The 12,186-nt window shown below is 36.4% G+C and overlaps 1 protein-coding gene across 2 annotated transcripts in view; it reads left to right on the top strand.

Annotated features, from left to right (window-relative positions):
- Positions 1-12,186, top strand: part of NAV3 (neuron navigator 3) — a 254,918-nt gene that overhangs the window by 197,916 nt on the left and 44,816 nt on the right. For both annotated transcript variants that reach the window (XM_051795689.1, XM_051795690.1), the window contains exons 17-19: positions 5,486-5,527; positions 7,919-8,079; positions 9,868-10,056. In XM_051795689.1, coding sequence (XP_051651649.1) covers positions 5,486-5,527; positions 7,919-8,079; positions 9,868-10,056 — 392 coding nt within the window. The remainder of the gene's footprint in view (positions 1-5,485; positions 5,528-7,918; positions 8,080-9,867; positions 10,057-12,186) is intronic.

The raw sequence follows: 12,186 nt of genomic DNA, 5'->3' as shown, positions 1-12,186 counted from the left end.
CCTGTAAAAATTTTCAACATTCGACCGTGAAGCTCTTATCTCACATGGGGGTCTGAAAAGTCGATAGTAAATGTTTTATTAGCCTTTGATCCAAAAAAAGAATTATTTTAAACTTAGTTTTTATATTTTAAATTTAATTAGCTGTTTAACCGCACAATCATTTAAAGTAAAAAAAGAGCTTTTATATACAATGTCAAGACCTTTCCCCCCTTTATATAAACCCTGAGATTTTTCAACACCAATCCTTTCCATATATAGATTTCACTTCAGAGAACCAGCATTAAAAAAAACTGCAGTCAAAACCATAATGCTAAAAAACCCTTTGAAAAGTCTAGATGGAAACTTTCCACACAATTCATTCTCTTATATTACATTCATAAATATTACCATATCAGCTAATAAGCACACCTCTCACTAATATAAATTCTATAGTGTTTATATAAATATAAGCACTATAAAACATATATATGTATCAATATAATGTATGCTGACAACAGTAGATAAAAATACACTGACACAGGAGTAATTTGGAATTTGCACTGTTCCTTTAATTTTTAAATAGAAATTTGAACTGTGTGCCATGAGCCGAATGTGACAATATTTCTTAGAAGGCCAATTATTAATACTTAGCTTATAAAATCCATCAGTGCTACATATATGGATGCTGAGGTCAACAGAATGATGTGGACAGGTAGGAATTTATGCCAAAGAATATATTTGTACAGAGGATGTTAAACATCACATTTCAAATGTTAATGCCTTGGCATAAGCTCCTGAACAACCTCCACTACTAATACTTCATGTATTTGTTCGGTGACTTAATTTCAGTGTTCCAAATACTTTGCCCTTGGCAATATTTTTAAGTTTCAGGTTTGTGCATATGGGGATATTATGATTGAGTCCAGAGAGAGCCTTTTTTTATGCTGATCTGGCCTCAGAGGAATGTGTGTACCTTGAGTAAATGGTGTCATTTCTTGAATTATAGCCTCAATAGGGTTTTTGCAGTTTGTTTTTTCTGAAGGGTCTGATACAAATGCTAAATTATTTCTAAACTCTTTTATACATTAAAACTTAAAAGTAGTAAAGTATTTTTTCCACAACAGAAGCATTAATTTGCTATATTGGAGACAGATAAGTTCGGCAACAGATTATATCCCTTTTCCTTTGTAAACTCAGATTATATTTTAAATGCCTCTGGCAATGCTAATTATAGCATGGCATGGCATAAAATATTATCTGCAAAGAGGCCTTTTCTTTTTTTTTCAGTCACTTTAGAGCTTGCAAAAGACTGAATCAGCAGTCTGTGTAGTCAGATATACTAATATAATGAAGAGACAAAATCAGAAAGACTGAAGCGTACGATGAGATGCAACTAGGAAGCAATGTTAAGCAAGCAGACAAAACCTGGGAAAAACTGAAAGCTAACGATAGATGATAGGAAAAAATGTGGCTTTGCTTCACTGAAGCAAATTTGAACTGCAATTTGATAGATAAATGTCACTAATGGCAAGCATACTAAGAGGAAATGAAAAGGTTAAAGATTACTCCAGTTTATTGGTCCTGATGAACTTTTCATTTATCTACTTCTGAAATAACTTTGCAGTCATTAGAAATGAAGAAGAGTTTTCAATGGGTCTGTGCTGATGGAGTGAGGAGGAGACCTGGTACGGAGAGTGAGGGGATTACAGGAAGGCCACCTTGCGTGGAAAGAAGATATTAAACAAAATGGGTTAAGGGGCAGATAACATGGGATAAGTCATTAACAGTCTTTTAAATAAGACTAATTTAATTCATTTGTAGCAAAACAGAATTTCTGAGTACAGGAAAGGAATTAGTAGATGCAATAAAAATCCTGAACTTAGTAGAGCTTTAAGTCCTATTCCAAATAACATTCTCATGAGCAGACAGGGAAAATAAAGATGCTTGACTGGTCGGTAAAGACTTATTGAGGATTAGTGATCAAAAGCTTGTTAGTCTGAAGGGATATAACACAGCAAGATATATTTGCACAGTTACAAAATGGAAAATGGTGAGGCTATTTTGCAGAAAGTGTCTAAGGAGTTATAGTGCCATTGCTGAGACAAAACATTTTGAAAATGAAAATATCACATATAAGTCTTGGAAAGTAGCTATCCCACTCTACTTTTTCATGTTAAGGCTTTAACTTGAAGACTTGGGGACATGAAGTTTTAAGAAAGATTTGATACAGCTGAAAAGAACCCAGAAAATGAGAACAAAATTTCTGAGTTTTCTGTGAAGGAGAGTAGCCCTTGACTGCCTGAAAAAAATCAGTCACCTGCCATGGAGACAGCAAATCTGCAAGGTCTCTACTATATTTGTCTACATGGCCCACAGGCAGTCTTCAGGCTACCCACTGAGCCATGGTATGGCATTAACACAGAGCTCCCTGACAACTCCTGGAGTGAAGTGTTGAAGTTTACTGCAGCCAAATTTTGTATCATTCAATGAGATTCTTTTACATTGTAATAGCAAGAAAATAGGCTCAATAAATACTAAAAAAATATTTGCCTTTTCAGCAGATTTTGCATGTCTCAGGCCTTTTGCTGGTTTTGCACTAGCAGTATTTATTTAGACAAGTCTAATTCTGTTGTCATGGCAGTATAACTCCCTGTATGGGAGGACACTTGTATTTTACCTTGTAAAAATCTAGAAGGATTAAAATAAAACATGCAGGTACCTAGTCTCTAAAACAAAAACATCTTCAGGAGTTAATTGGTGAAATATCATTGATTTAATTGTAAAATTTTCCAGGTGGACACATCACCACTAGTTCTTTCAAACACTTAATTGCTGTTGGGCATTGCAAAGTTGTGATTTTCTTCTGCTTGGTCTGAGTGACACAGCAAGGGATGCTTAAAAATGCAGAAATATAGGAATTAACAGTGGTCTCAGCAGCAGTAATAGCTGCATTTTAAGATTAGCAGAGTGGAAGTGGTTTCTGATTGCGTAACTGGCTTTTTCTGGTTTGCTTTAAGAGAATGTTTCATTTTGAAGGCCATGAAAGTGCATTGAAATCCACTTATGTTCTTCAAAACTTTCAATTATTTTAAATTATCATGATAATTGATGGTTGTGCTTTTCAGGTGTGAAACAGTACATCATGTATCAGATTTTCTTATGTCCTCAACCATTTGTAGAAACTCATTTATAAGACCCATATCAGCTTGGCCCAGACTGTCACAGACCTCTCTAGTTGTTTGTTAGCTTGCAATAATTTGTTTTATTCCCTAAACAACTCTGAAACAGTTATATATATAGCCCAAAGATGTAGTATTATAGCCTCTTCCCAAGGTAACCTCAACACCAAGGACAAGTAGGAAACTGAGAACTGACAGGCTTTCTATAATAAAAGTTGCAGTGAGTTTCAGCAGTGCAAAATAAACAAAAGAGAACCAGATACAGCGGGCTTGATAACTTCAGCCTACATCTGCATGCACCTTCCTGCAAGAATGCCTTTTGCAATTGAAATGGCAAAGGAAAACATCAAGAATATTATGATATTCTCATCCTCACTTTATATTACTATTTGTTCACGTATGCATTTCTTCTTTTAGGAAAGGAATGACTTTTTTATCATATCATCCTTAGAAATCTAAGGTAAATTCAGTTCTATTTACCAGAAGTCCAGTTTCTGTAGAAGTATTGTCCCCAAATTTTGGTGGATGAATTATTTCAGATACTAAAAGTTTTTGGTCTGAAGTAATAGTTACATGAAACCATGGTTAATGTTTTCATACAATTATCTGAATTCTAGGAGCATCTTCATAAGCTTTAGTATTTTAGAAACACAGTATGAGTATTTGCTACACTCACTTTTATGCAGCTGCAATAACTCCATGCTTATGTTGAGGAATATTCACCCCTATTTCATTTCAGTATCTGAATTCAAAAGTTTTTTTGCAAAATCCTATGGTCTCTACTAGTCTACTTAACTGACTGACATAACTTTTGGCTTGTGGATTGCTTTAAAGGAGTACTGACTCCTTTATTTTTAGATAACGCGCTATCAATTCTTTTGAAATACATATATCTTCAAGTAATATTAGAAAATATATCGTTCATTAGGATTTTTAAATATTTGCAGAAGAAACTGGTGTTATTATGATCATGTTTATTTTTTTTGATTTAGAGGTGCATAAAGGTACATAAGAGAAATCAAGGCCCCATTTTTCTCTATAAGGGACTAAAAAATAAGTGAATCATGCACTCAAATTTATGCTGGCTTTTTGTCCACCATTCTTGGTCCTGTTAGTTATGTTGGGAGCAAAATGCTGAAAATACATCCTCTGTCCGACATGGGACTACTCTCACATGGACTATAATACCTGTGCTGAAATTCTGCTAAGTTTCTCCTTCCATTTCCTTTCTCCACATGCAGAAGAAGGCCCTTATTAAATTATTAAATTCGCCTATAAAACTTTCTGTTGGCAAGAGTGGTTTGCTTCCATTAGTTAGGGCCCTAATATTAATGGATTGTTAATGTCAACAGTGTTTTCACTGTTTTTGCCTACTTGGATCAAGGTTACATAGCAGTAGGACACCCATCACTTCCAGAACAATAGGAAACCACCTTTAATAAAGGTGTGAGAGTTTTCTTGGGTAGGAAGCATCCTAAGTTACTGCTGCTCTCAGAGCTGTGATTATGATATGTAGTACAGAAACTTTCTAAAGTCATTTCACCATTTAATCCATACAGTGACACTAAGTTATATTCTTAAGGGAAAAATACTTGATGGTAATTAGTTCAACCCACACCAGTCAGAGACTGAATTACCAAGACTTTATGATGAAATGCCCAAATGACAGTTGTTGGAAGGAAGGCTAGTGGGTGCCCTTCTGGTCATGGGGTTTAAATGAGGAAAACTCCAGCCATAGATTTTGGGTAATCAGCTGCTCTGACACCATGTGTGCATGAATATTGAACAATGTTGCTCTGGTGCCAGTTTTCATTGTCCCCACCATCACCTTACTATGTCAGCCTCTCAACATAGCCAAGAGTCTGTATCTTTAGTATATATTTCTACATGCAGAGCTGTCATTTGGCTTCTGGCAAGGCCATGCTGTCCCTTAGCGGGTGCCACGACCTTCACTTCTTTTTGAAATCTATTGGCTTATCATAGACAACTGTGAAAAATAAAGATTCATACTGTGACCATATGATTCTCATACAGATTACAGAGTGAAGCTGTGGGAAGGTTAGAAATGGTAAAGAAGCACTTCTTTCTGACTTGGACAGTCTCCAAATTACTATTGACCCAACCCAGAGCACATCTAGATGAAAAATGAATGTGCAGCAGTCCATGTCCTATTGTGCCCTCCAATGAATAAGGGATTTATCATGAAAGTTATATTAAAAAGCATTAAATGACCTTCTGTTATGCATACAAACCTAGAGCTTTAAAATTTGTTATTCTGAACAGTCCTGTTTACTGTATGTCCTTAGGGATTTTTTTTGTTTTAACAGCACGCAGCTTGACAGAAATACACTACCCAAAAAGGGATTAAGGTATATACTTTTTTGAGCATGACTGCTGCTTCTTTGTTTTTCTATAACCTTTTCTACACTGCCTCTACTTTTCTTTCTCCTTTTGTTGATCTTGTTTACAACAAAATTCTTGGAATTTAGATTCAAACCAAAAATGTAGATTTTAACAATGGACCTTTTCTTTCCAAGTCTGCCTAATGAATAAATTTTCTTTCAAGATATGACATGAAAAGTAAATTTTAAGTATTTTAAGTATTTCCTTATGCAATGAATCTTAAAAGGCCTTGAATCCTGGAGAGCTAAAAAAGACATAACAAGATACTTATGCAATTTAATGACTAATTATTGAAAACATTACTGAGAAAAACAAGGTTTTAGAGGTGGATCTGAACTTGAACTCTAAATGGAAACACTCGTGAAATTTGAATTTAAGATCTAGTAAAGGGTAGGGCTAAGAAATACTAATTTTATTATCCAAGGTTTGTAAGTATAAAATGAATCCCGCTCCAAATAGTCTTCTTGGTCCCTATCCAGCAGTACTCAGATTCCAACTTTGCTACTAATTCCCTACTAAATAGAGCTGTCTTCATCACAGAAAACAGAATTCATCCACCCTCTTCTCTGATCCATGGTTAAAAGAGGGGATTGTTAGGTAACTTGGCTGGTCTCATCAGGCATGGAAGACTATCTCCCCAGTCCAAGAAAAAGATTTAGCAAGCAAGGATATATGTGCATGCGCAAAGACACTCTGCAGCCTTCCAATCACTGAAATTATGCAGTAAATCTCTTGAGTCATGGATAAATAATATTTATGAAATGTTAAGATAGTGCTAAACTGTTATCACTATAAAGCACCTTCTGCCCTTCTGCACTAGCTATTCCAAACTGTTATCACTATAAAGCACCTTCTGCCCTTCTGCACTAGCTATTCCTTACTAAGAATTTAATCAAATTTCCTGTTATCCCAAAACAATCATTTTGGATTTGGAGAGAAATGGAAAAGATGGAAGACACGAAAGAGGTATAATGGCAACTCTTCAAGGGTACAATGGGATGATCAAGTTTTGTGGCTGTACAACTGTAATGGTGGCTGCAAGCTGAAAGTGAAATGGAGTGGGAAAACTGCTTATAGGCATGTAAGCAGATCAGTTAGCCAAGAAAAAATGTCAGTTTGATTTAATGTGCAGAGATCCCAGTCCAAAACTCAGATCCTTAATTCTCATTTTGCCATCTTTCCAATCTGATAACCGCTTGGTAAGTCTGTGCTCTACCACAATTACAGGCAAATATCATAGTGTCATTTTGAAAGGGGAAAGGAAGTAAATATTTAATAAGAACAAGATGGTTTAGTGCCATAAAATATTGTACAAAACCCCAAGCACAACACAAGAACTTACATGTTCATTTAATCTTCTTTCTAAGCAGAAACACTTGTACCTCATGAGCCTGAAGCCAGAATATCAAAAGCGCTTTCTCCTCTTCTGCTGTTTGGGGAACACTGAAGGCTCATGGCAGTGGTGAAAAGGTGCTCATTTATCAGCAGCAGATTGTGCTGAACAAAGCAGGCTATTGCAGACATTGTTGAAAACAACCTCTTGATTAAGATCCATACTGCCTGCACATTTTAATGTTTAACCACTGCCAGAATTGCTCTTCTTCCAGCGTAGCGAAGAGAGGCTGAGCCAGTGAGTTACCAGTTCTCCCTCTTAGCCCATGTGCCATATTGCACTTGTTTTATTGGTTTGCCATAGGAAGCAGCTGATGAATTATTTGATTGCCAGACTTCTTCCTTCCAGAGAACTTGTTTCTGCTAATTGTGGATTTTTCCTGTCCCTTTCCCTCCCCCCAGTTTGGGGCAGGACACAATGCCTGTAGCATTCAGAGCAGCAGACATCATGTGTATGACCATGAGTAGCTGTCATTTCCAATGCAAATTCCTTTTTCAGAGTTGTTGATCTCTTTCACTCCTGTCATCTAACCAATTGCCCACAGGATCTGTGGCAGATGTCATCTTGTAAGTGGCTACTCACGTTTCTTGGCTTCTAGTCTGTTCATTCCCCATCCTAACCATACAGCTTCCGACCTTTTGCATCAACCTGTACACTTCCTATAGCTTTGAAGTCCTTTTCTGTCAGCTCAGTTGTCTGTTTGCAATGTTTATCATCATATCTCTTCAAAGAAAAGGAATGCTGTTTTGGGGAGGGGGATTAGGAGGAAAGGGGCTTCAAGTCCTGTACTTTTTCTGATGTAGTCTGATGGTAAATTTTACCTTGTTGAAACCCCTGGTGATAATCACTTGGCTGCTTTCCAAGGGTTTTGTCCTATCTAACTGGTGAAGGGTATTTACGTGACTGTTTCTTTCCAAGACATCACTTTGTCATTGTCTTGAGCATGTCAGCTGTGGTTTTTCAGGTATACACCATCATCCCGGCAGACAAGTCAGGAGGAAGGCAAGGAATGGCTACGCTCCCATTCAACTGGAGGCCTGCAAGACACTGGCAGTCAGTCCCCACTTGTTTCTCCTTCAGCTATATCTTCATCTGCAACTGGAAAATATCACTTTTCCAACCTGGGTAAATGCTGTTTCCCTTCACTGTTTCTCCCACTCTATAATAGAATCATGCAATTCAACCATTCATATTTCTTAGTCTGCCAAACTAGGTAGTTTATTTTACATCTCCATCACCATATTGTGGTACCTCACTAATGAAGGGAAACTCACGGTGTTGTTAATGGAGTGGGCCAGGGTACCTCCTATTTTGTACACAGAAAAAAATGAACAGATACTCTAAGAATTGTCCAAGGAGATAAAAATTTGAGGTAGAGCTGGAATTACCTTCTAGTTCAAAGCTACTCATTTTTTAAGTTTCACAGTCAGTAGGATTCTTTCTAGTGACTTTAGTGAATGTCAACCCAAACAGAAAACATTTTTCCTACACAGAGGTTTGCTTTGAGATATACTTTTCCAATGTGTTTCAGTAGCTGGATCTGGCTATAACTGCACTGGGCCCAATCCAAATCCTAACCTTGGATGCAATATAGTATTTTGGCATGTGATTCACATTGCAGATTTATTTGATTACAGGTCAAGATTTAGGCTTGGTTCACCTGTATCTCGTTTTGAGTTAATCCAACACAAGTTTAGTTTTCTTAATTTTATTTTTTTTCTTTAATTCTTAATAGAAAACCACTTATTTGGACTGCACTTGACACATACCTAGATTCACAATGAGCTTTTCATGATTTAGGCCCTTACTGAGGAACCTTTGAAGCATTAACACTTCCATCACTCTGTCTCAGCTTATGGCATCTTTGGGTTACAATCACTCAAAAGAAATTTGATCAGACATACAAATGTTGGTCTTTATTACATATGGGAAAAGGAGTTGAAGAAAGCTACTTTTAAAAAGTAAATCGGGTCCTGGCTAAGCAAGGGACTCCTTTGAATTTTCCTCCTGTAGTTTTAGGCCACAGCTCTTTGTAATCAGTTTTCCTTTTTGTTCATAGTTCTCATACTCACAACAGAGAGCAATGAAATTGTGGGATTTAAAATTTATTTTGTCATTGTCCTTTTCTTCTTTCCATTATCATAGCCCTATGGAGTAATTTGTTCTCACAACACAGCTGTTCTAGTAGTTTATAACTTAAGGCACATTTTGCATGATCTAAAATAAAAGTCCAAACACTGAGGCTGAATTTGGTTAGACAAATTTCCTTCTAGGCATTGAATTTGTGTGGTCGAGGTGAACCATAACCAGGCTTTCCTTCCTACTGGCAAACAAACTTCACAAAAGCTTAAAGTAGGTTCATCAGTGCTGTACTAGATTTCAACCATGAGTGATCGGACTACACCTGTTTATTAGGATGAGATTCAACTGGCCTATGCGGGAATATACCTACCTAATATAGTGGTAGGTGCTCCTGAAAACCAAAGTATAAGCGTCTTGCATATGCCAATAAACCTTGGTCTTAACAGTAGACAGTAATGTAGGCATATAACAATAAAATACAGATACTAATTAATTGAGATGCTTATAAAAAATACTTATGACTTATTCCTTTTTAACTTTTGAATCTCTGCCGTTGATTTTCTGTCTTGGGCTGACAAAGTGAACAAGTGTGTTCAAACACCAGTGTTAGTGTTACCGTGTGTTTTACAGGATTAATCTCATCCAGCTCCAGCTCCTTTAAGGTCATCTACTTCACCTTTTTGTGGTGTCTTTAAATGTAGAAATAAAAGCCTTTCATTTTCTCAACGGCATGAAGTCCACCTAACCACGCTTATCCTACATTACAGTTTTTTGCAGAACCAAAATTAACTTAATGGAAATGTGCTTCATTAATAAGGCTTTGTATTCTAGTGAGTCCTACCAACCTATCACAGTTTAACCTTCCTGGACCCAGCATGATGCGTTCAAACAGCATCCCTGCACAAGACACTTCTTTTGATTTATATGATGATTCCCAACTGTGTGGCAGTGCTACGTCCTTAGAAGAGAGACCACGAGCAATTAGTCATTCAGGTTCATTCAGGGACAGCATGGAAGAAGGTAAGACTGGATTACTATTTGGATCAGCAAATGGTTCCCAAAATAGATGTCCAAAGTGCAGTAAAATTTTAAAATATTTCTTCTGCAACATAAAAACTTCAATGATTTTGTGAAGTTTTTATTAATTTTGCTGAGTTGGACTCCCAGGCCTTCCTTACCCTAAAACGTGGAAGGTATTTCTTTCACCAAGTAATATGCACTGCTGTGTCTCTGATACATGTACAAATCCTCTATAAGAAATTTTGGAGGAAAGGAAGCCATTCTTGGAAAATTATTTTATTCTTTTTGCCTCTAAATCTGCAGTGTCAGAACATACCTTGACTACTTTGTTTCTATGCTTTCTTATTCCTACTTCTGTACTTCCTTTTTTTTTTTTTTTCCCAAAAACCAATGCTACTTAGCATGCCCTTTCTTTTGTAGTCATTTCCTACAGCCTCCTACAGCAAACACTATGTGAATTTCTATATTTAAATTCTGTCATTTAATCTGAACTCACTACTTTATGCAGATTATTACTGTTGGTCGGCTTTCTTTAATGCTATGTGGAACACCTGAAACTTGGGGAATATGTTATGGTTTGATTTTGGTTTTGCTCTTTTTTTATTCACAGAGTACCTGATAACTTCTAATTAAATGCACTGTAAAATTTTCTTCTATCTAACATTTCTGGTAAATCTGATTATTTACAATTCCCCTGAATGCAAAGTTCTCACAGCTTTTAATTAAAAAAAAAAAAAAAGGAGACAACTAAAATTTTGTGGAGATTCTCTCTATAATGTTATCTCACCAATATTGTCTACTGCTAAGCAATGACAGTATAAATGATCTTTATAACAGGCAAATAAAAAAATCTTCCCCTAGCTCTAAAGTTCATAGTTATGAGATAAAAGGGGACAAAAAAAGTCCTAGATGAAACAACAGGCAAGTAACACTTCTACTTTTTGATTCCTTTTACTGTATTTTAGATGATATATCAGGCAGACATCTGGGTATATAATACTAGCAGCAGGGTACAGGACAACTCAAGCTGTGAGTTGCCAGCATGGAAAGGATGGCTGACTGCACAGAAGCATATCACATAACTCAAGGACAGAGCTGAATACAGACCCTTTGCTGAGGAACAGAATTACCAAAGGAAACAGTGGAAGAATAATAGAGAAAACAAGGAAAATAATTTATGCATAGAAAAAGAGGTGTTGAATGTAGAATTTCAGTAATGGGTCAGCAGTGGCTTTGATGAAAGCTTTTTCATTTGTTATGTTTCATATCCAGCTGGAGTGGATAACCATGATCAGCCTGAGTAAATGAAAGTCAATGCAGTGATAATAAACAGATTTCAGCAGTTTGCAGTCATTAGAGATTGACATGAATTGATGCTGTTGGAAGGTCAAATGTATTTTAAGACAGGAGCTCTGAGGAAGGATAAAGTGAAAGAAGTGAGGTAATGCATAGAGCCACTGCGTATAAATCCAAAATGAGAGTTTAGCTGACAGATTAAAACCAGAGGCTGAAAAGCAAACATATATTGGCAGCCACAGAATTCAGTGGTCAGTGTACTGCATTTCTATAAATATTTACCTAGTTAAAAAACTAGATTTAAAGTCCATTTGGCTAATCCAAATATTCTTGTGTCGGTTTTTGGCATACAGATACCAAGTAACTATTAAAGCAAAATAATTTATTTACCAAACCTTGACAGATTATAAATACCAGAAGAACTTGTGAAACAAAATTAAAAAGAGATGATGAAATAAATTAATTTCTTCAAAATTCTCTATGGGTGTAGCCTTCCTCAGAAGCAGAAGGGGCAATTTTGTTTCAGTTTTAGTCTTCACTTGCCATTTTCGGACTGGCTGGGTACTCCATTTTTTAAATTACAGCCCTACAACATTCCCTCGATGCTCTTGAGATTGATTCACTGATGATTAGTGGAAATAATGGCACTATGTCTCACAGTAACCCCTTCCCATGGACCACAACTACACGAGTCAGCACTGTGCTGACCAAAGCTTGGAAGCTCACACCAGGGAATGTGAACTGTTCTCCAAAGCATCATCTCTTATTAAAATAATTTGCTCAGTTTAGGACAGATGTATAAGCAGCTCAATTTCCAGTTTCTCTAAAGACTGT

Source organism: Manacus candei, unplaced genomic scaffold (assembly GCF_025592945.1).
Source record: "Manacus candei isolate 608988 ecotype Guabito, Panama unplaced genomic scaffold, ASM2559294v1 h1tg000043l, whole genome shotgun sequence".
NCBI lineage: Eukaryota > Metazoa > Chordata > Aves > Passeriformes > Pipridae > Manacus > Manacus candei.
Note: the sequence above shows the minus strand (reverse complement) of the source record. Positions and strands in the feature narration are given on the sequence as shown.